Here is a 24,656-nt window from a genome sequence, read left to right as displayed (position 1 = left end):
AGGGGAACAAATGCTAATCCAGTCCCAAGCAAAGAACTAGAAAAGACTACACAGGGGCAGGGTCTTTTGCTCTTTATCCAATTTAACTCCCCACCCTGCAAACTGCTTGTAGACATGGGGTGGGGCAGGTGAAATCAGCGTAGCTCAAAGACATTTTGCAGTACAGTGGTGCCTCGCAAGACGAAATTAATCTGTTCCGCGAGTCTCTTCGTCTATCAGTTTTTTCGTCTTGCGAAGCAACCCTATTAGCGGATTAGCGCTATTAGCGGTTTAGCGGCTATTAAAGGCTTAGCGGATTAGCGGCTAAAAGGCTATTAACGGCTTAGAAAAGGGGGGGGGAGCGAAAAAAAATCGGAACACTCACAAGACATTTTCGTCTTGCAAAGCAAGCCCATAGGGAAAATCGTCTTGCGAAGCAGCTCAAAAACGGAAAACCCTTTTGTCTAGCGGGTTTTCCGTCTTGCGAAGGCATTCGTCTTGCGGGGCACCACTGTATTTTTTCTTCCTCTCGTTCCCCACCCCCCAAACTAATGGCAGTTTTGGATTTAGATTGGGGAAAGGGTAATAATAATTAAGCACCACTTCCTCTCTCCTCAAAGAAGAAATGAAAACACCAGATACAGTGGTACCTCAGGTTAAGTACTTAATTCGTTCCGGAGGTCCGTTCTTAACCTGAAACTGTTCTTAACCTGAATCACCACTTTAGCTAATGGGGCCTCCTGCTGCTGCCGCGCCACTGGAGCACAATTTCTGTTCTTATCCTGAAGCAAGGTTCTTAATCTGAAGCACTATTTCTCGGTTAGCGGAGTCTGTAACCTGAAGCGTATGTAACCTGAAGCGTATGTAACCCGAGGTATCACTGTAAACTGGGAGATCTTTATTCCTGTCAGTTTGCCCTGAATGTTGCAATACAAAAATCTCTGAGTTAGCCCACGTCCTTAGGCCTCCCAAGAATGGAGTAACGGTCAGCACCTAGTTTTCGGGAGGGGGCCCCTTCTTAAATGTGGCCAAGTTCCACAACTTGTTTCCAGGGACCACACCTACAGCATAAAGTCAGAACCCATTGGGTTCAATGGTAGGTGGTATTGCCAAAGTCATCTTTCCCAGAATCCTGCCCCCTTTCCACTCCTTTTATTTTTTTGCCACATGTGTAAAGTTGAATACTTAATGTGCGTAAATTGTGGGCTTACTCATATTTTGCTGTTGGCATCTATCTGTTTAGAGAGGCAATGGAGCATGCCTCTGGGGGTGAAGTCAAACCAGTAACAATAATTTTCACAATAAAGTGGTAATCTGTGGACAGGTTCTTTTCCCACAGACATCAGTTCCTTCACTACTGTTTATCCCCAGTAGTTTATCCTTGGCAGAATTTAGAGTCTCCTGAATTGGTTTTAATCATATCTGTAGCAGCTTTGGTTGCAGCAAATATGCCTGAAATATGATAGCTGTATGTTCTAAAGCAGGTGGTAGTGGATTTGTGGCCCTCCAGATGTTGTTGGCTTCATTGGTCTCATCTGCCATGACAAGGGATGATGGGAGTTGTAGTCCTGCAACATCTAGAAACCCACGGATTCCCCACCACTGTTTGAAAGACCCAGAGATCAGACGGCAAGCTAACCCAGTGAATAGAGCACTGCTGGATCAGGCCAGTGGTCCTTCAAATTCAGCACCCTGTTTCTCACAAGGAGTCAGCCAGATGCCTATAGGAAGCCTGTACAGGGAATCCAACACAGGGATTCCCCATGAAGGTTGGGTTTGGCTCAGGGGCTGTCAGTTGCTGACCTCCAGTTTAGACTTGAGTAAAAGCTGCTGGTTTCTATTCAATGAATCCTTCTGGGGATACCTCAGTAAAGTCTGTTGGGCAGGGAGTCCTCTCCCTGTGTCCACTTGGCTTGCCCCTTAATGTCAACACCTAGCAATTTTTAGTGGGGCAGCCGTGCTCTCTGTCCCAGCAAAACCAGAAAACGCTCTTGTGGCATCTTAATGAGCCGCTGTGGACCAGAGCCTGCTTTGTCAAATGCATGGTAGAATCCATAGGATTTCTGCAGTTAACAAGTTTCGTTTGCCTGGTTTTGGCAGTTGCAAGCATCAGAAGGTGGAAGGAGCCCATAATCTCCTTTCCCCATTCCACATAAAACTTTCATGCACAGGTAACTGCTGTCAAGTACCATTCTGTTCTCTGTCTGTCTGAGAGCCGCCGATTGTGGATGTTGCTCCGTTTTGACTTTTACAGCCTTTTCTTGAAATCCTAACAAATGTACTGTGAATCTTACCACCTGACGCCGTGCAAAAAAAGTGCTTTTTTGTGTGCGAGTGTGTGTTCTATGCGCCCACTGAGCGCAGATGAGCATTGCTCTCTGGGTTTTCTAAGTGGCATGTCTTGTATCTGGAGTGGTGTGACCTACTTAAAAAAAAAAGTATTTGCTTCCCGGAAAGGGCTAATCCAATCAGACTAAGCAAACAGAACATTAAACATCACTGCTAAACATTAGCCGAAACATTTTATTGTTAGGAGCCCTGCCTCGCAAGCACATTTGCCAAGTCAAAGAAGTGTTTGTTTTCATGCCATCAGGGGAAAGGTTTGATGGTGTCAGAACAAACAACATAATCAACTTCCTTTTGGAACAAATTATAATTGGCGCATCCAATCCTACTCAGAGTAGACCCAGTTAAAATTAGTACACATGGCTTTAGTGAGCCCCACAAATTTCAGTGTGTATCTATTGTGAGTAGAAGTCAGTTGTGTACAACCATACTGTACTTGATCTTTTTACAGCATATATCCCAGTATATAATGCAGTATAATGTTTTCCTAAACAAATGATACGTTATCCTTTTGGAGCAAGAGGAGATGAAATGGTGGATAAAAAGGTGGCCTGGCTGGCACTGTGAGCAAAAAAAAAGACACTGGAGAGCTTTTCGGTAATTGTATGACCCCTTGTTTGATGAGAGAGGCTGTGTGTGACTGTGTGTGTTGGCAAATTGGGAATGTAAAAAACCTGCCTGGGAACACTGAATGATCTGAGGACACCAGATGCAGCAGCATTGCTGAGGCTATGTGAGCCTGGATCTCATTATTTAAATGACTTTATAATGGGGATGGATTGGGTGTACTTCTAGGTCTGTGTCAGTTTCACATATGTTCAAACAAAAGCCTGTTCCATCTCATTTTCTGCATTGTTTTTAATAACACACACACACACACACACACACACACACACACACACACACAGCATTTGAAGTGTGTGCATTCCCCCCAGTATACTTCCTAAAATACTCCCCTTAAAAAGTATGCATTTTTTAGTGCCAACAACCGGTTTGCAAAATTCATGGAGATGAACACAGTCCATGGGACTGTTAACAGGTGTTAACCTGGGAAGTGTGAATTAGGCTGGTTGGTTAAAAGAAAAGTGATCTGAGTGAATTTCTCAGTAGCTTTGCATTTAAAGGGGAGTAGAATAATCCGTGGAGGTGAGGTTTGTCAATGGCTGTGATACCTAAACAGTCTGGCTGTACTGAGGAAGAATACCTGTGAATATCAGATGCTGAGGACAAACAACAGGGGAGGAGGGGGCTGGTTTACTTCATGCGCTGCTTGTGGGTTTCTTAGAGCAGGGCTTCCAAAACTGTGGTCTTTAGGCCACCACTGGTGCACAAGTATCTTTCAGATGGTTTGCAATGTGCCAGTGAAGAACGGTGGGAACAGCAGCTGTTAACGCCAGGTGCAATGCATTAACTATTCATACTGATTTTTAAATGCATTTTCTAGTGAGTCTTTTATCTCTTAAATTGTATTGTATTATTTATTATGGCATTTTATATTGTAGCCAATGGGATTCAAATACAATCCAATACAATACTCCCAAAAAACAATAAAGCAATAAAAATTACAATTAAAAATCATATAGCACAACTGCTACAAGAGGGAGAAAAGTCATGATTTGGCCTGTATTTGAAATATGGCACTGCATGTTACAGGCTCAGAGTCCAGACAACAAGCCAAACCATTATTCCTCATGATTATGTACTAATTTTAGTTTCATTTTTTTAATGGTGAGCTGTCTAGGGGATTTTCCAGTTCTGGAATAAAGGCCACGCAGAATGAGTATAGCGGGTTGCATGTCTTGGGCGTAGCAACTCAGTGCAGATTGAGAGGTGGTGTTGTGGTTGTGGTGTCAGGCTAGAACTGAGGAGACACGGGTTCAAATTTCCACTCATCCAGGAAGCTTATTGGGTGAGCTTGGACTAATCACTTGTTCTCATCCTCAGCTACTTTGCAGGTTTGTTGTGAAGATAACATTGGGGAGGGGAACTGTGTATATCTCCTTATTCTTATTAGAGAATTTTTTTTGGGGGGGAGGGTTAAAATAAAAATTATGGTACCAAAATCTGGATTCATTCATTCATTCATACATACATACATACATACATACATACAGTGTGCAGTCTAAAAACAGAGCAATATATCATTAAAAAGTGCAACCGAATCTTGAAATGCAGTAAAGCAGCAATTTAAAAATTCATTAAAGGGTAAAAAAAAAATGTAGCCAGGGAACTCTTGTTGTTGCTATATGTATCTAGATATTTTTCCTTCATGGGATTTTGAACGAACCTAGTGTTTCACAATACAGTGGTACCTCAGGTTAAGTACTTAATTCGTTCCAGAGGTCCGTTCTTAACCTGAAACTGTTCTTAACCTGAAGCACCACTTTAGCTAATGGGGCCTCCTGCTGCCGCTGCACCGCTGCAGCAGGATTTTTGTTCTCATCCTGAAGCAAAGTTCTTAACCTGAGGTAATATTTCTGGGTTAGCCGAGTCTGTAACCTGAAGTGTATGTAACCTGAAGCGTATGTATATTTTAATGTCCCCCCCTCTCTTTTGTTACCCCCCCCCCTTAGCAAGGAATGATTCTATTTTATTTTTAAGTTAACTTAATAAAATGTATAGGCTGCTTTCAAAGTGGAATACGGTTATAATTAATGTGTGATTTTAAAAAAGAACAAAATGATCAAGAACGAAAAGGAGAGAACAATCAACAGTCAAGCCAAGTAAAAAGTTGGCTTTTTGTCAACGGGCTACCAAAATCAATCCAGACGGAAGGACAATTTAAATAATGCAGTGTTTGCTAACTTTTGAAAGCATAGGCCGGGGGGGGGGGGGAGATGAGGAACCTGCGACCCTCCAGATGTTTCTGGACTCCAGCTCCTATCAACCTTAGGATGCCTCCTGCAGGTTTTCTGCAGTTAAAGCACTAGACTTTTCCTGTGGTCAGGAAAGTGATGGTGAAATGGCACCGGAAAGTGTGGGATGCATGTAGCACATTGCACAAGCAATTCGGATGTTCACTATTGTATAACCTCCCTGCAAACAAATCAGAACGAATGCTCAATAAAGCCCAGCCATAGTCTAACCTTTGTGTAAATTTCATGCAAGCAAATCATGATGAATAAACAGATCTTCTAGCGGAGAACTTAGCTGACCTAGCCTATTGTCAAGGATGGTGGTAGTTACAGCAGCATTTCCAGGGCTGTGAGTTTTGCAGTGCTGGGCTAGACAGGCAGGACTTCTCCTCTGTGACTCATGATTGAAAAAAAATTAAGATTGACTGACTGACTGACTGTCAGGTCTCTTGGGGGGCGGGACTTCCTGAGTCTTTGTACCACAACTGCAAAGGATTTGCCTCTTGCACCCACCAACAGAGAATGGGAGCAGAGCCTCCCTGGCATAGTTGCCAATGTTTTCCTTTTTAAAAGGGAAATTCCCTTATTCCGAATAGGATTCCTCGCAAGAAAAGGGAAAAGTTGACAGCTATGCTCCCTGGCATATCTCAGAGGGAGAGCAGGATCCTGCCTTTGTAATATAGATAATTAGCATTTATATAGCACTTTACATTCATCAAAGCATTTTGTACCCATTATCTCAGGAGCCCTTGCAACAACCTTGTAAAATAGGTCAGTAATTCGTATCCCTCTATTTCTGATGTGTGTGGGGGTGGATGATGGGGGCGGGGTGCTGAGGCTCGGCGAAGGTGGCTTGCATAAGGCCATTCAGCAAGCTCAAGGCAGAGGTAATTTGGTGCAGCAAAGGGGAAGTATTTTTTATGTAGCTGGTACACACAGGTATGCATGATGATGTGTTTGGGAGGCGGAGAGAATTCACCTATTCTGCAAAGGGATGCAAATGAGGAAAAAGGGAAAGGGAGCACACTTTTTAAAATAAAAAAATGTCTCTGATCAGCTGCTGATGCAGACTTCTGAAGAGTATGAGAGATTATGACAGGTCCCTTGGGGACAGCTGAGACAAAGTGGAAAATCCGGAGTCAGCACACAGCCTTTGTAGCAGATGTGGTGTTGCCTGGCGATGTGCCCTGACATGCAGTCTCTGTTCTGTAATGGCAGCTATTGATAAACATTCATTATTTTGTGTGTATGTGTATCAGTAAAGGTATCGCTGAGCTGGTTCATTCGTTAGGAGCAGACTACATCTGAGAAAAACAAAAACACCCTGCCCTACTTTCCCATCAGAGAGGTTGGATTGCTGAGGTCATGGAAAAGGCCCCCGGCAGCAAAAGGTTGGAAGCAAAATAGCCAGTGCATGGGGAGTTGGGTTTGCAAGCTCTGTGAGTCAGAAATCAGGTAAGTTGGCTGTAGAAGGCCTCAGAATCGGCACAAGGTAGCTGAATAGGTAGCTTGCAGGGATTCTGACATCTCTGATGAAAAGGGTCTCTGGTCTCAGATCTAGGAATGAAAAACAGGTAAGTCACTGTCGGTAATAAAGTGGTACCTCGGGTTAAGAACTTAATTTGTTCTGGAGGTCCGTTTTTAACCTGAAACCGTTCTTAACCTGAGGTACCACTTTAGCTAATGGGGCCTCCTGCTGCCGCTGCGCCGCCGCCACCCGATTTCTGTTCTCATCCTGAAACAAAGTTCTTAACCCAAGGTACTATTTCTGGGTTAGCGGAGTCTGTTACCTGAAGCATATGTAACCTGAAGCGTCTGTAACCCGAGGTACCACTGTACTCTGCTAAATGGATCAGTGGTCTGACTCAATGTACAGCAATGACTTGCCTGCTGCCAGGTGGCTGCAGGCTATCAACATGGGCCGTACCTCAGTGGCAGAATGTGCCTTGCGTGCAGGAGGCCCTGGGTCCCTATTATCTCCAGATTGGGTTGGGAATGTCCCCTGTTTGAAACCCTGGAGAACCTCTGCCGGTCAGGGTGGATAATACTGAGCTAGATGAGCCAACGGTCTGACTCAGGATAGAACATCTTCCTATGTTCTTAGGGCTGCTTAGCCTCATCTAGAATCTGTGCACCCAGTAGGGGAGCCTTCCCAAAGTAATCCCACTTGAGTTAGACATGTTTGTGTGTGGGGGGGGTGTTGGTGCTTTTGTGACAATATACATGGAATTCTGCTAATTGTCTCCCTCTCTGCTCCCCGAAATGTTCAGCTGCTGCTTTAAGAGGCTTTTTCCGGCATGACTCTGTGCCGGGGCTATTGCCGGGTTGATCTCTGGTGCGCAATGCGTCCTGCTGCCTTGTAAGCCTTGTTAATATTTTATCATTTTGATACACGGGGAATTAATTACTGTCAACAGAGCAGATTTTAATCTAATCAGCTATTCCATACACCGCATCGGGTTGCAGACATCAAAGCCAGCATCAAAGTGTTGGGAATGAAAGTGCTCTGTGAGCTTTCCAAGCAAGAAGCAGCTTAATGCACAAGGGTGCCCTGCGCGGATACTATCCTTGGGCGTGCCCTCCTTCTGTATGTTCTTCCCCAGGTGGTGGATCTTTTGAGGCGTTACCAGTGCTAAAACATACAATGGTGCCTGGAAGGGTTGGCAGTTTCCCAGGAAAAGAAATTGGCACAAGACATTAAATCAGTAAACAAGTACCAGTTTCAACCTGACTTCGTATTTTTTCTGAACTTGATTTTTAGCAGATTGAAAAACTTTTTTTGCGTGCATGCAGACATGGCTGGGTCAAAGCCCTGGTGTAGGTTGGTTAAAAAAGTTGGGTGCAAGAAGATAGGCAAGGCAGTAAATCCCAGCTGTTTCCTCTGCCCACCCCTGAGACCTTCTGATAACACCAGCCGTTGACCATGCACATTGATCAGTTTGGGGTTCTTGCCATAGAGACAGATGCCTTAGTTACAACTGGATTACTACAACATGGTTTATGTGGGGCTGACTTTGAGGGGAAAATGCAGGGAGCATATTGTTGCACCGCACTCCAGTCTCCAAGATTCCAGAGGTTCCAGGCAGGTTTACCCAGGGTTTGGTTTCCTTGGAATGAGGGACATCCAAGACTGAAGTGTCTTTCTGATATAAGGTTTATTTACACATATATACAGCCTGAGCCTACAATGGAGAGGCTCACAGCATTAATACCGCTAGAAGGTCTTGCTTCCCCCATAGCCACAGCCTTGGATTCCAGCAGAAATCAAGCATGGCTCTGCCTCACAGGATTCTGCCTGCAGCCAGCTTCTCGCTCTCTCACACATTTCAAATCCGACCCTTATCCTTCTCACTAATAGCCAGGTGCCCCATACTTAGAGGGCTATTAGCTCAACAAGGAGCTAACCTGGCTAATCCAACCATTGAATCCTTGCTGGATCCAGGAATTAGAAGGGACTCAGGCATACAGCCTAACCCCTCAACCCCCATGACCCACAACATTAGGATTCTTGGGTTACAATAGCTAATACTGGCTGCCAGTCTGTTTGGGCACAATTCTGAGTGCTGACTCACAATACTCGTGCCTTCCCTCATAGTTGTGTGCAGCTGCACATGTCTTTCCAAAATGTGCAGATAATAACAGCCACAACCCACACCTGCAAACACTCACCTGGCCGTGTGGAGTTGAATGTACTGATTTTGGGCAGAAATGAGTTGCTTAATTTCGGTGTATTTGTGGCCCAGTGCTTTCCCCCCTCTAAAAGGTGTGCATAAGAGTATCAAGGGACTTGCAGAGAAAATGAATTTAGATCACTGCTTGATGTTTTGCTGTGCTTTTATTATGTTGGAATCCTCCCAGAGACACTGGGAGCTGGATGGTGGACAGCCCTGTAGGCTGTTCTGGGCTTCCCTTTCCTTCTCCTCCCCTCAGAGCCTTATGGTCTTTAGGTAGTCCTGTGGAGGCAGCTGGATCAGGTGACACTTTGATTTCCTTCAGACCTTTTGCTGCATTTTGTGACCATGGTCACTTATGAGTGCTGTGTTGCCATTGTTTGGCTTTTAGCACAGAAAATTGATTGAATTGGAACAACTGGTTTGGGCCAGATGGTCTGAAGGACTATTTGTATCCATACAAATCTACCCAGACCTTAAAATTGACCTTCCAAGGCCTGCTTCTGGGCCTGCCATCAGTATAGTGGTACCTCAGGTTAAGTACTTAATTCGTTCCGGAGGTCCATACTTAACCTGAAACTGTTCTTAACCTGAAGCACTATTTCTGGGTTAGCGGAGTCTGTAACCTGAAGCGTATGTAACCTGAAGCGTATGTATCCTGAGGTATCACTGTATCAGTTAGATTGGTGGGTGCTTAGAGAGCAGGACTGCCTTTGTGGTGGCCCCATATTTGTGGACCTCTCTATGTTTGACCCCATCTGCATTGGCTTTTAAATGCACTTTGAAAAGCCATTTATTTATAGTTGCTTTTAGATGAGAGATTGTGATGACTTTTATTATTTAACTACAGTATGTGTTTTACACTGTTTGAGATGAGTGTGCTGGGCTGTGAAATTTTTTTTAGACTACTGTTTCAGCACTCTTGTTGGAATGAAATGCTTTAGTTTCTATATTTTATTTAAGTATGTAATCTGCCTTTGGAGGGCTTTGCTCTGAAAAGGCGGCATATTAATATTTGAAACAAAGAAAGAATCTAGTTGCGCTTGAGTCCATGCGCAGTTTGCTTGTTTGTTTAAAAAAACTCTGTAAACACCAAACTCTGCATTGTCAGCTAAACCAGAATCTTGGGAGGCTACTTTACCAGAGGAGATGTAGCAAGTCTTGCAGATGCCACTAGCCAATCCTTGGGAAGGGCACAAGCCCTTTCGGTTGCCTTACGCCGTATGGTTTCTTGTGGTGGTGAAGCAGACAGGAAAAGCAAAGGAGTGGACCATGATGATATCTGCCAAAATGCCATGCTAATTGGCAGACTCTCCTTGCATTGGCAGATAAAGGTGGTGATAAAGAGGCTTTCAAGTTTTATTATTCTTTGTGGAAGATTAGCATAGAGGAAGTGAGGAAATGAAGAAAATCAGGTAGGACAGGGTTGGGAAACCTTGGGCAGGGGACACATGCAGACCCTCCAAGTATTTTCCAGGGACAGTCTCAGATTTACAGAAGCCGTCCCGGTTTCTGATTTGATCCCAGAATGTCCTGTTTTTCTTTAGGACGTACCTATTTTCACTGGAAAAATGTTGGAGCGGATGGATTTATGTGACCCCTGAACCAAGTTCAGAACATTTAGAAGGCATATGAAGGCAGCCCTGTATAGGGAAGTTTTTAATAAAGTTTTATTATGTTTTTATATTTGTATGTTGGAAGCCACCCAGAGTGGCTGGTGCAAATTCAGTAAGATGGGTGGGATATAAACAATAAAATCATTGTCATTGTTGTTGAATAGGATATCCCTATTTTCATCGGAGAAACGTTGGAAGGTATGCAAATTTGGCCCTCTATATCTCTTTATTCTGGTCCTTGGAACTAACCCTAAGCCACACAGCCTCTTCACATTTTATTTGCTTCCCCCCTCCCCTGCTCCCCATGGTACAATGTATTTGCATTTATGTTTATTAATGCAAATTGCTTAGAGACATTTTAGGTAACAAGTCACTAATACATTAAATAACTAGCTAACTAACTAACTAAAACAGAGTTGTGTCTGTGTGTGTGTGTGTGTGTGTGTGTGTGGAAACTAGTGTACGAAGGTGAAATTCTCATTTATTGGTTCACCCACTTTTGTCTCCAGCCCCCACCTACCTACCGCTGGTATATGGTCCTTGGAAGGTTGTCAAGGCGGGAATGTGGCCCTTGGGCTGAAAAGAGTTCCCTGCCCATAAAGCAGAGAGAGGCTGAATAGCCCCTTTCCTTTGATAAGTTTCTTACATTATGCTAACTGCTGCGGTGGCAATATGCTTTACATTTCTGTAATATGTTTTACATTTCTGATTATAAAAGCTAAAGGTTGCATTTCATCTGGCTGAAGCCTTTTGTTGAAGCTGGACCTTTGCAGTAATTGTCACTGAGTTTAGTGGAGCTTACAATGCATAGGATTGCAGCCATAGTAGTCTTAATAAAGTGGTTTGTACGCTATGCATGTACTGCTGCTCTTGGTGTGTGTGTGTGTGTGTGTGTGCGTGCGCGCGTGCACACACACACGCACACACACACACACACACACACACACACACTATATAATAACTGGACCAATCTGTGAATTTCGCTTCTCATTTTTTCTCATTCTTAAATTCAGTTCACCCCATTTCCACATCAGTTTTTTTTAAAGAAATACCTCACAAAAATTTGTATGCATTTCCCACATGCATTCCTGCTAATATACACATTTTCACATGTAATTTTACCTTATATACTATATACATTTTTGCAAGTAATTTTCCCTAATATGCATTCCTGGTAAAGGCCCTTTACAGTGGTCACTCCTTGTGTATGGAACTACCAATCTATTGTAGTTTTAGGCAGTTAAATAATATGTGTCCTTTTCAGTGGTAAGTTGGAGGAAGAAAGATCTGATTCCTACAGCTCTTTTTATTTGTAATTGTTATGTGACTTGTTCTGTGTGTTTAAAGGATTCTGCAATATTTTGTGGATCTATTTTTTACGTATATGCCTAGTAAACCAACCTGTGGCTTGTGCAGAGGGGTGTGTGTGTGTGTGTGTGTGTCCAGAGTAGGTTTGCAGAAAGTACTGTTTGATGTTTATCTTCTATAATATAATGCATTTTGTATGTTTTCACTAACATATAAAGGTAAAGGGACTCCTGACCGTTAGGTCCAGTCGTGGCCGACTCTGGGGTTGTGGTGCTCATCTCGCTTTATTGGCCAAGGGAGCCGGCGTACAGCTTCCGGGTCATGTGGCCAGCATGACTAAGCCGCTTCTGGCGAACCAGAGCAGCGCACGGAAATGCCGTTTACCTTCCCGCCGGAGCAGTACCTATTTATCTATTTGCATTTTGACGTGCTTTTGAACTGCTAGGTGGGCAGGAGCAGGGACCGAGCAACAGGAGCTCATCCCGTCGCGGGGATGCAAACCGCCAACCTTCTGATCGGCAAGTCCTAGGCTCTGGTTTAACCCACAGAGCCACCCACGTCCCTTTTATATGTAGACATAAAAGGCATTTTGTAAGTTATTTTTATTATTTATTATATTTGTTGGTTGCTCCCCCCCCCCGAATGACCCAGAGTGACTTACATTAAAACTAATTGAGAACAATCAATAGAAATCTAAAAACACAGCTAGACGTATAAAAGGCAAAACTTGCAGATCTCAGCTCAATGCCAAAAGTTCCAAAAAACCTGGGCAAAGAGAAAAGTCTTTCTCTAGTGCCTAAAAACAGATGAAGACGGTGTCAGGAATCCCTGTGCCACTGGTCATGTGAAAAGTAGTCTCCCTCACATCCTTGAAATAAATTATGAAGGAGGCAACTCCTGTGGCTTCAGGGTTTGATGCTGTTCCATAGTCCCAGAGAAGGACCTGTAGGGAAGGTGGCAGGAATCTTTCCTGTTCATTCTTTTTTTCTTTTCTTTTTGAAGTATCTTCCTAGCATAGGTGGAAGAAAGGCAGGCATATGGAGTACTTCTGTCTGTAGTTTACCTTGCTTAGCAACAGGGAATGGAGCAAAAAGGTCTGGTGGGATGAATTATTTGCGGCACTTACTTACTTTGGCAGCCAGTTTGTGTATTTGTGGTTTTCTGAGAAGATGGAGGAGGTGAGAATTTAATTAGCACTGGGCTCTTAAAAACAAAGGCCTCCTGTCCCAGTCTAATTGGGCTTTCTCATCAATAAAGGGTGCAAAGCTGGAGCCAAGTGCAGTCACAACCAGCCTCAAAAAGGTACAGCGTTCATGTTCATTTGTTTTGGTGGCAGGTGTATGTGACTGCACATATATGTGCATCTTTGCAAGGAAGTGCATCAACCAGGCCTCTTCACTAATGTATATATTTATATGCACCCTTTCTCTTTATACACTTTTTAATTTTATTTTTTTGGGGGTTGGAGAACTGCGTTGTAATAGAGAAGTGTGGCTTTTGAAGGTTAGCTGTCTTGGTTCATTTATTGTTTTGGAAAATGCCAACCATTAAAATGAGAGTTGGATTTCTCTTCAACCCTTAATCTGAATCCACTTTCTGTCCAACCTGTAGTAAACAGTGATTTATTGGCTTAAGATCGTGACATTTGGAACATGCCTCATTTTTTTATTTTTAATACACAAAATTCATTACGTATTTATTACAGATTATTTACATCTGTGGCCTATACCATCCGAAGCATTCAGGCCTCTATGGGATCTTTTGCACGAATGTCTTGTTGAAATGGGTGTTGGGTTGTTGCAGGATTCACTTTGGTGAGACTCTTAACTTCTATTATCTTAAAAACAAACATGCAAAGCAGTTATTTGCAATCATTAAAGGTGCAAAGATGGGTTTAAAAACTGTGTGGTTAAATGTGCTTGTGGTGCAATTGGTTTCACTTCGGTTTGTGTTTGAAGGACTAGTCTCCTTTAATATTTGCATACTGGAGGGAGAGATCCGTCTTGGCTGTGAACCAGAGGTAGATCAAAGAGGCAGGGCCTTTTCCCCTGTGCAGTTTGCTGTGAGAGAAATGCCGAATGCTTGTTCTTCCAGGTAAGGGAAGTGAAATGTAACAGGTCTTCCAAGCAGAGCTTGTTTTTGTGGGCTCATTATCAGCTGAAAAAGATTTAAGTCTGTTCCTTGACCGTATCGCTTGAGAGTGCAAGTTTGGGACTCACATGATACAGTGCTTCTCCATACAAAGATAAAAATTTAAAATCTCTGTGCATGAGGAAGTAGTGTGTTGAGGAGAAGGCCAAGGCTAGAATATTTTTTGGTCTCATTTTTATGTGTGGGGATTTTGCTATTGTTTTATTTGGCCTGGAGAAGCAATCAGTATATGAACTCCGACCTTCCATCTATGAAGTGGTGCAGTCCATAAACCACTTCACTGCCTGTGTCTTAGATGTAAGTCTCACATTGGCCTTGGCCAACCTGGTGCCTTCCAGATGTTTCAGCCCCAGCCATTTGGCTGTGGTTGATGGGAGATGTAGTCCAAAACATCTAGAGGGGGGCAGGTTGTCCAAGGCTGCGTTACAGCTTATGCCCTCTTCCTCCCACCGGTAGAAGAAGATTTAAGAAAGCCTTTCCTTTCCTTTTCCTTTCTTTTTTGAAGTGGCTTGAATAGGAAATTTGGAAATTAAGGGGAAATGGCTGTAGCTTGATAGTGGAGCACAGCTATGCATGCACGAAGCCTCAGGTTCATAGCTATCAACTTTCAGATTTGAAAATAAGGGATCAGCAGCCTCGAAAATGGGACTGCACCACTTCATAGATTGAAGGTCGGATGCGGGTGGTGGATTGAGGGACACTGGTGGCGCTGTGGGTTAAACCACAGAGCCTAGAACTTGCCGATCAGAAGGTCAGCAGCTCGAATCCCCATGACAGGGTGAGCTCCCTTTGCTCGGTCCCAGCTCCTGCCCACCTAGCAGTTCAAAAGCACGTCAAAGTGCAAGTAGATAAATAGGTACCACTCCGGCAGGAAGGTAAACGGTGTTTCCGTGCGCTGCTCTGGTTCGCCAGAAGCAGCTTAGTCATTCTGGCCACATGACCCGGAAGCTGTACACCGGCTCCCTCGGCCAATAAAGCGAAATGAGCGTCGCAACCCCAGAGTCGGCCACGACTGGACCTAATGGTCAGGAGTCCCTTTACCTTTCCTTTAGCCTTGAAAATAAGGGATCAGCAGCCTCACCTGTCCCTGGGACAGTCTATGGGATATCTAACAATCCGGGATAGCAGCGGGAAGCAGTAGGAAACAGCACTGGAATAAGGGAATTTCCCGCCAAAAAAGGGAAGGTTGACAGCTATGCTCAGGTTCAATCCCTGGCATATCCAAGTAAGACTGGGAAAGACCTCATTTCTGAAACCCTGGGAAGCTGCTACCAGCCTTATGCTCTTCCATCCACTGTCTTGTAATTAGAGCCACAAAAAGCAATTAGCCTGAAAAAAATTCTAGCCTGCTGAGACTGGCAGAGGAGGGACAGAGAGATTCCATCCCACTTGCAACAAACAGCCTGCTGTGTTTGTCATGGTTCCCTCTGAGCACCCTGATTCAGAGAGGAGTGGGAGGTACTTGAAGACAACAACTTGGAATGGGAAGGAGGGGGAGGGGTTGAGACGGCGCAGCAGAGACCTCTTAGCGAATTTCTCCCTCTGTCCCTGGAAATGCATGGAAAGAAATCTTTAATAAGAATTATTATTATTATTATTATTTAAAAAATGTGGGAAATGGGGATAAGAGGGGGAATAAGGATTGTGAGGGTTCAGTGGTAGAACACACACTTTGCAGTTCCACCAGCCTCAAAGTTCCAGTTTAAAACCCTGGCACCTTCAGGCTAGGCTGTGAGAGAGACCCCGGACTAAAATGCTGGAGACCCACTGTCAGTCAGTGTAGGCCATGCCGAACTAGGTCACTGAGCTTCAGTAGGTGGGTTGTGGACACCCTATTGTAGTATTTCTCAGACTTTGGCCCCCAAGCTGTTGTTGGACTACAACTCCCATCATCCCTAGCTAGCAGGACCAGTGGTCAGGGATGATGGGAGTTGTAGTCCAAGAACGGCTGGGGACTCAGTTTGAGAAACACTGTGGTCATAGTTGAATTCTAAGGTGGGTTGTTGCAGCAGCACATTTCCACCATATAAATATATGGTCAAACAAACAAACAAACAAACAAACAAGAAAGCTGTCCCTCAGTGCATGTTTGGGTTAAAGGGCGTCGCTGAAGACTGCTCAGCTAGGTGGGTTCATTGTAAGTAGAAGGCAGATTCCTATATTCCTGTATGGCCTTCCGTGCATATGTGACATGAGGAATGTCTACTTCCCAACAGTTACTTATTTTCTTGGTGGAGAAGAGTAGCTGCACACAGCTGCAAAGTGGGACATGAGCATAGTGAGTCATTGACCCTCACCAGAGCAAGTGAATGAATCCCGGAAGCTTCCTGCACTGTTGGTTGTGCAATAGACCTGAAGGATGGAAAGTGGCTTCCGCAAAAACCAAAGCAGAGATGACAGGGTTATGAAACTAGTTGGAAGAGCAAGCTTCATCCCTGAGCCAGCTGGTTGCAGGTGTGGGTCTGTCGAATTGGCATGCCTCTGCATGGGAGTGCCCAACACTGTACTGTTGGAGGGTTGCCAAAGCTTAATGTTGCTGTTGGTGTATGTATGTTTTGTATGTGTGTGTTTGTGCAGTGCTTTTTGTGATGGTGCTCTTAGTTATGGAGTACTGTGACCTTTTTTTACTGCCTGTGGCAGACATTTTGTGCTGGCACCCAAGGCACATTTATCAAGATCCAAATACCTGGTATGTGTGTGTGTATATGTGTTGTTGTTGTTGTTGTTGTTGTTGTTGTTGTACCCCCGCCCATCTGGCTGGGTTTCCCCAGCCACTCTGGGTGGCTTCCAGCACATTAAAAATGGTAAAACATTAGACATTAAAAATTTCCCAATACAGATGTTTTCGAAAAGCTCACTCAACCACTTTGAGTGGTACAGGTACCACATAACGCTCATTCCCAGTGCTATTTTTCTAGAAAAAGAGGTGCTGGAATTCACCATGAACACCTCCCTTGTTCGGGAGTTGCACCCACCTGGGAGGTGCCGGAACTGAGTTCTGGTGAGTTCCAGCTAGGAAAAAAGGCTTGCTCACTCCACATTTGTAAGACGTTGATATTTTAGTGTGGTAGCACCCACACTTTGAAACTCCCTGCCTATTGACATCAGGCAGGTGCCTTTCCCTTCATTATTTTTTAAGCCTGTTAAAACACATTTCTGCTTAGACAACGCTACCCAGATGGGTGGAATGTCAACATGCAATGTAAACTTATAATTGACTTTAATTATTTTTGGATGGTTTGATTTTTTGAAAACTGCTTTGAGGTTTTATTACAATTAAGTGGTATATAAGTATTGGGAAATAAATTATCTCTCTCTCTCGCTCTATAAAATTTTTATTTATTTCCCAATACTTTCACACACACACACACACAAACAGTATAATGCATTTATGTTTTTAAATACATTGTAAACCACTTAGACACCTTTGGGCAACAAGTGACTACCAGGCATAGCTGTCAACTTTCCCCCCTTTTTAAGGGAAATTCCCTTATTCCGAATAGGATTCCTCGCAAGCAAAGGGAAAAGTTGACAGCTATGCTACCAAGTCAAATAAATGGTGTTCTGGGTTTGCAGGGGCCAAGGATCCCTTAAAATTCCTGGGTGCGAGTTTCTGCCCATATTTTATGAAATTAGTAAATTTGGCGTTTGAAGTCAAGCCAGCTTCCTCAGGAGCTAGGCTTCTCTGGCTTGACTTCCATAGAGGGGAGATAGCAGAGTCATTATCCTGCCAAAAGGTGAGACATTCAGCATCAGAGAAGAAAGGGGGAGGCTGCCAGGATTAGTACAGGGGGCAAGATGTCACCACAGTAAAAAAAGAAAAGAAAAGTGCTTTTTGCAGGAGGCTTTTTAAATGAGGTTGCCAGGGTGACAGAGGGGATGCTGGAAGCGGAAGGGGAAGAGTTGTTTTCTGCAAAGGCTGTTGGGAAGAAGCAGCCGGAAGTGGGCAGAACTCCATGCATGCTGGCTGAGAGAGGCTGCTCTGAGAGACGGGGGCCGTGGCTGGCTGCTGTTTTGGACCCAAGCTTGTTGAAGCCACGAGAGGAGCAACAAGAGACACTCTTGGGGTGTCATGTTCTGTGGCCCCTCTGTGGAAGGCTTTAGGTGTCAATGTGTGTGAACAAACCACATTTATAAGACACAGCAAACTCCACTGTGCCTTGATTTTGCAGTGGAAACAAACCCTGGGTGAGTGCCTGGAATCCCTGGAATCTTGCTTCCATTTGACAAAGATTAGGGGTGGCGTGTAGTGATAGCAGCAACAAAACACAGTTTGCCAATTTGCACAGAATGTGTGGAATAACCTCTTTCCAATTTCCCTCTTTATTTCCCCCTTCCCTGTTCCATACTTCAAGAAAAATCTGAGTAATTCCTGGGTGTTGTATTTGCAGAAATGGGAAATCATTCATTTTTTTGCTCCCACTTTCCATATGGCTGGGGCTCTGTTTGAAAGCAAAAGTACCCCGGTTGTCTGCTACCTCCACCCATATACCATCTTAAGTCTTTCAGCAAAGCAGGTTAACGTGTCTTGATAAACGGCAGCAGACTTTCTCTCTCTTCTTCCCTCTAATGCCTTTTAAACATCTGATGAAGTGTTCCGGGGAACTCAAATCTTGCACTCAACAGTTTCATAACATGATTGAGCTAATATGAATTGGAAATTTGTGTGTTTTTTTCTTGTAGGCCATCAATGGCCATCTCTAACCTACATAAATGTGTCATTTCAAAATCTTCAGATCCTTTAATTTGTGGAATATCCACATGGAAGTACCGTATTTTTCGCCCCATAGGGCGCACCGGCCCATAGGACGCACCTAGTTTTTTTTTGGGGGGGGGAATAAAGAAAAAAAAAATTATTTCCCCCCCAGGTGCGGGGCTGGGGCGGGGGAAGCCCGAGCTTCCCCTGACCTCAGCCCCCAGAACAGGCTGCTATCCGCTAGCCGTGGGAAGTCGCGCAGCTCTCCCACGCTAGAGGAGAGCTGCGCGAAGCCCGAAGCTTGGGGCGTGCTGAGCTCAGCGCGCCCCAAGCTTCTGGGTGCAGGGAAGCTCTTCGTGCAGCTCTCCCACGGCTAGCGGAGAGCTGCGCGAAGCCTGAAGCCTGGGGGGCGCTGAGCTCAGCGCGCCCCCAGGCTTCGGGTGCAGGCACCTATCCCCAAGCCGTGGGAAAGCTGTGCACAGCTCTCCCACGGCTTGCGGATAGCTTCCTGAAGCCTGGAGAGCGAGAGGGGACGGTGCGCACTGACCCCTCTCGCTCTCCTGGCTTCAGCGAAAGCCTGCATTCGCCCCATAGGACGCACACACATTTCCCCTTCATTTTTGGAGGGGGAAAAGTGCGTCCTATAGGGCGAAAAATACCGTATTTAGCCACACGGACTGATGTACAGTGAAGGTTAGGGACCACAGCTCAAAGCGAAATGAATTGCGACCCAGTAGCTGAGCACATATGTTTGTATGCAGAAGGTTCAGCCCCTGGAATCTCTTTCCCAGCATACTCTCTTGGGTTTTAAGATCAGCAGAGAGAGCCCTCTTAAGAGCTGCACCACTCTCAGAAATTTGGGGGTGGCCCAGGTGGAGCATCCTCTGTTGCAGCCCCTAAGTTGTGGAATTCCCTCTCCCGGCTTCATTGTATAGTTTTTGTCATATGCTGAACATGCATTTCGTTACCCTGTACTTCGACACTTGAAATAGATCTTTAATAGGGCATATTCTAATTGTGATTTTAAGTTGTTTTAATTCTTTTTTTTATGTTGCTCTAACCTGTGAAGAGACCCCTCTTCACCTCACAAAGGTATTAACTGTTAAACCATCATGAGAAATGTATCTCTGTGGGGGAATAGGGGTTCCCTAATATTCTCAGCACCCTTAACAAGCTGCAGTTTCCAGGATCCTTTGTGGGGGAGGAAACCATGACTGCTTAAAATATATGATCCTGCTTTAAATGTATAGTACAGATGTGAGTGCTCTCTCTCTCTCTCTCTCAGGGGTCATTGTGAGGCTAAAAATGCCGTTCTGAGCTCCTTGGTGGGAGGGCGATAAATGAAAGTCTATAAATAATTCACTGTCCCCTCTTGCCCTTCTTTCTTTCCCAGGTGGCTAACCTGCCTCCTTCGTTTTTAGTGCTGAAGCCAGATTGCTTTAACTAAAGATGGAAACACTGGAGTCGGAACTGACTTGCCCAATTTGTTTGGAATTGTTTGAAGACCCCCTCCTTCTGCCGTGCGCTCATAGCCTCTGTTCCAGCTGTGCCCACCGCATCCTGGTCTCCAACTGCTCCGCCGGAGAGCCTCTTGAGCCCATCACCGCCTTCCAGTGCCCCACCTGCCGCTATGTCATCTCCCTCAACCATCGGGGCCTGGAGGGCCTCAAGCGCAATGTGACCTTGCAGAACATCATCGACCGCTTCCAGAAGGCCTCCCTGAGTGGGCCAAATTCCCCCAGCGAGAACTGTCGCGAGCGGCCATACCGCCACAGCCCAACCATGTCGGCGGGCGACAGGATAGCTTGCCAGTTCTGTGAGCAGGACCCTCCGCGCGACGCTGTCAAGACCTGCATCACCTGCGAGGTGTCCTACTGCGACCGCTGCCTGCGGGCCACGCACCCCAACAAGAAGCCGTTCACCAGCCACCGCTTGGTGGAGCCTGTGCCGGACGCCCACTTCCGTGGGCTGACTTGCCTTGAGCATGAGAATGAGAAGGTGAACATGTACTGTGTGGCTGATGACCAGCTCATCTGTGCCTTATGCAAACTGGTGGGGCGGCACCGGGATCACCAGGTGGCATCCCTGAGTGACCGGTTTGAGAAGCTCAAGGTAAGAAGGGGCGGGGTGGGTTTTGGGCACTGATTGAGGTGGCAGCAGCTGTGTGTGTTGTGTGGTTTGTGTCTGTTTTGCTCCGTCCTGTACGTTCATAAGTAAGGATTCATTGCAAAAACCACACGCCCCAAAGTGACATATGGAGAACGTGCTCTGAGCTGCTGTTTCACTGCAGTTGCATCCCTCAACCACTGTGTCATCTCTGAACTCACTTTTCAGTATCTTTTGCATCAAAACACTAGGAGGCTGTTGTAAACTGACTCAGGCTGTTTACTCAACTAGCCCAGTTGTATCCATTGACTGGCAGTGGCTGGCTGTCCAGGGTCTTGAGCAAAGATCGTTTCCATCATCTGCTACTGGATGCTTCTGAAATGGGGATTCCCATAATTCTGCAACAAAGCTATGGTCTCTTCCTATGAGCCACACTCCCTCTACAACAGAAGAAGCACTCAAATTGGTTTTGTGGTGGAGCAATGAATACAACACAACCCCCCATTTTTCTTACCACACTAATCTGGTCGTGTGAATTCGCTTTGGTACTAACCGGGTAACTGGAGTCAAGGTTTTCCTGTTTGAAAGGAAGCAGACTGTTTCAATAGGTGTTGGCTTCCATAATTAGGTTGCAGTGGCAAACGTTGCCTGAAGCTGCGGGGCCTGGATGGAGGCAGGCAGGCAAGCAAGCAAGCAAGTGGGATGGATGCATGGTTTGTCAGGGGCTTGTTTAACTGAGATGAATCTGTACTATTTGTGGGTGTGGGAATCTTGGTTAGCACTGTATGTTGGCTGTGTGAAAGGCCTTATTGAAGGTTTGCGATGGTATTCCCCTTTATGAGTTATACAGAACCATAAGACTAAGGGTTCTGAGCTTAGTCATCCCCCTCATGCTGATCTTCACACCCAGCCTTAAGCCCCTTTTTCTTTGTGAGATCAAACCACAAAACACAAGAGTAAGCCTCCAGGCACTTAAGAGTCAGCGTGTAGTAGAGACTACAGGAGTGGGAAGCAGCAAAAATATTTGGACTTTAGAAAGGGTAGAAGTGGGGCCTGCAGTGGTGGAGCACAGCTGTTCAGAGTTCCACCGGACCAGCTATGCCTTTCTCTAGGATTTTGCATTTCACTCCCCTCTCCCCCCAGTTTTCTGGTGTTTTTTCTGCCATCCAGCAGTTAGTCACCCATTTTGTGGGTGGTGAGACTTGGATTGGACTGGAGGTTTTTAAACTGTGTGTGTGTGTGTTTTTGTACATCTGGAAACCTTAGTGTTCTCCACAGCCTGTAGCTACCCCCTTTTGTGTGTGGATAGATAAGGACCAGCACTTAGGGATATGAGTTCACTATGGGTATACAGCAGGTGTGAGTGTGAGGTATCTTTGGCCCTACAGGTGTTGCTGCACTATAACTCCCATCATTCCTGGCCATTGGCCATGCTTGCTAGGGTTGATGGGAGTTGCAGTCCAGTAACACCTGAAGAGTCACAGCTTCCTCACACTTGGTATATATGATGGTCTGCATGGGGAATGGTGGGTCAAGGTGCACCCAGTGTGATAATGAGCCAGGGGAGAGATAGAGCTGTAAAGGGATGTAAGCAAATGCCCAGGGTTCCTTTGTTGTTGGTTTTTTTGTTTGAGGAATTCTCCGCCCTGTCAAAACACTGGAATTTTAGTATTTTCAGTGCTGTTTATCCTGGTCCAGGATGAAGTGAGAGGAAGTGTCCCACTATGGAATACATAAGCTATGGAATAAGTTTTGATAGGGTGTTGTGGTGGTCACAGCCAAAGATATATTATTATTATTATTATTATTATTATTATTATTATTATTATTATTATTATTACCCTGCCCATCTGGCTGGGTTTCCCCAGCCACTCTGGGCAGCTCCCAACAGAAAATTAAAATCATGACAAAACATCAAACATAAAAAACTTCCCTAAACAGGGCTGCCTTCAGATGTCTTCTAAAAGTTGTGTAGTTTTTTATCTCCTTGACATCTGATGGGAGGGTGGTACTGCCAAGAAGGCCCTCTGCCTGGTTCCCTGTAAGCTCACTTCTCGTAGTGAGGGAACCACCAGAAAGGCCCTTAGCACTGGACCTCAGTGTCTGGGCTGAACGATGGGGGAGGAGACACTCCTTCAGATATACTGGGCATTCTGTTGGTGTCTTTAAATCATGACATTAAAAGAAAATTCAGAAAGAAGGGGTTCCCATGGGCATCTGGTGGGCCACTGTGAGAAGAGGGATGATGGACTAGAAGAGCCATTGGACTGATCCAGTGGGACTCGTCTTGTGCTCATATCTCTCATTATCAAATACTGAGGGAAAAGAACTGGAGATGGCAGTTGCCATCTTGGCTTTGATTGCAAGCTTTCCTTGGTCCATTGTATCTGTATCCTGGTTTGAATTGCCCACAAGTTCCTCGCTGGCCAGGACTTTGATGTTACCACCAGAAGTTGTTGGGCTGAGACTCCCGTTAGCCCCAGTGAGCAGGCTGGATGACCAGGGATGTTGGGAGTTGTAGTCCTACGGCACCTGCAGGATCAGGTATCCCTTCCCTGCCCTATATCTTCAAGGTGAACATTCCTAGAAAGGCAGAGTAATTTTTTAGTTTTGGGGGTGGGGGGGTAAATATTTTTTATTTCATTCCGTCATGTATATAAAACAGAGAGAACAGTTATTTTAAAAAAGCAGATAAAAGTAAAGGATGGAAAACAAAACTATAAAGTAGGCACATAGAATAAGTGCAGTAGTTGCATGTGGGTTAAAGTAACAAATTCCAAGTAATAAAGAAGTGAGAATAAATGTTGTCTTCTCATAAAGAATATTAGAGTTATCTGATTATCCAGTACAGAGAGGCAGAATTAACTGAGAAACGTCTGGTGCTTGTTGCGAGAACCTTATTTCTTCCTGGAGAGTATATATCCTTCTGTTATGGGGTGAGTGTGGGTGAGAAAGGATTCTGTTCTCCCTTCACTCAAGCCAAGATTGTCAGTGCATATTGATGAACTTCCCTGAGCTTCTTGAGACAGAGGAATCAGGCATCTCTGTGTGCTTCCTGGGCCTCTATTGGAATCTTTTCATGCTTGACTTTTTACGCAGTTATGGAGGCTCTGCTGAATCTGACAGGAATCAGAATAATGTCTGGTTCTTGACCCATACGAAATGAGACATCTCTCTTTCTCTCTTATGCATTGCACCGGGGGCTGGATCTGCAAAATAATGCTAGGTTCGGAAAAATCTGGAAGCGCTCCCCGGCCATATCAGAGAAGGTGGTTTGATGGCCAGGTCTCTTGAGGAACCCAGGCTGTCCTATGACCTGAATTTTGTAAAAAAATTTGGAAAGAACACATTATGGAGACAGAGAGTCTACTCTGTAGGAGTCTTTGGAGCCAAACTGTCCTGGAAGAAGCATTTGGTTCAGACCAACTTTACATTAATATGCTAGAGTTGCACCATGAGACGACCTAGTATTATTTCAGCTCCTTGGGAATGTTTGCAAGTCAGATTTAAGCTGCACAGCATAATAAGCATTTTAAGCCATCCGTGTCGAGGAAAGTTTATGTCTGATGCTTTCAAATTGTGAAGAGGCGGAGCTTTTCCAAACAGTTTCATGTTTTCAGGAAGCAGCTGGTTCACTGCTGACTGCATTACAGGATCCTTGTAGATTCCATTGGTTCAGTAATGCTTTTTGGTTTGCACCTCAGTTTAAAACAGGAGTATTAAAACAACAGCATTATAAACAATAATTGGGGATGAGGCAGCCTCAAATGCACTTTTAAACAAAACCATGTGAATCGTCTTTCTGAAGGCTGGAAGGGAATGAACTAAACAAAGCTTTCTGAAGGAGGAGTTTAGGATCTTATGCAGTACCATGGAGAAGGCCTTGTTCCATGTTCTCATCAACTTCACTTTGGATGGTAGCAAGTCA

The 24,656-nt window shown here is 44.9% G+C and overlaps 1 protein-coding gene across 1 annotated transcript in view; it reads left to right on the top strand.

Moving 5' to 3' along the window:
• The window catches only part of MID2 (midline 2), a 204,002-nt gene that overhangs the window by 32,044 nt on the left and 147,302 nt on the right, over positions 1-24,656 (top strand). The window contains exon 2 of the mRNA XM_081179434.1: positions 20,016-20,734. Within this exon, the coding sequence (XP_081035560.1) occupies positions 20,072-20,734 (663 nt within the window). The 5' untranslated portion in view covers positions 20,016-20,071. The remainder of the gene's footprint in view (positions 1-20,015; positions 20,735-24,656) is intronic.

Source organism: Podarcis bocagei (genome assembly GCF_964188305.1).
Source record: "Podarcis bocagei genome assembly, chromosome: Z".
NCBI classification, from domain to species: domain Eukaryota; kingdom Metazoa; phylum Chordata; class Lepidosauria; order Squamata; family Lacertidae; genus Podarcis; species Podarcis bocagei.
Note: the sequence above shows the minus strand (reverse complement) of the source record. Positions and strands in the feature narration are given on the sequence as shown.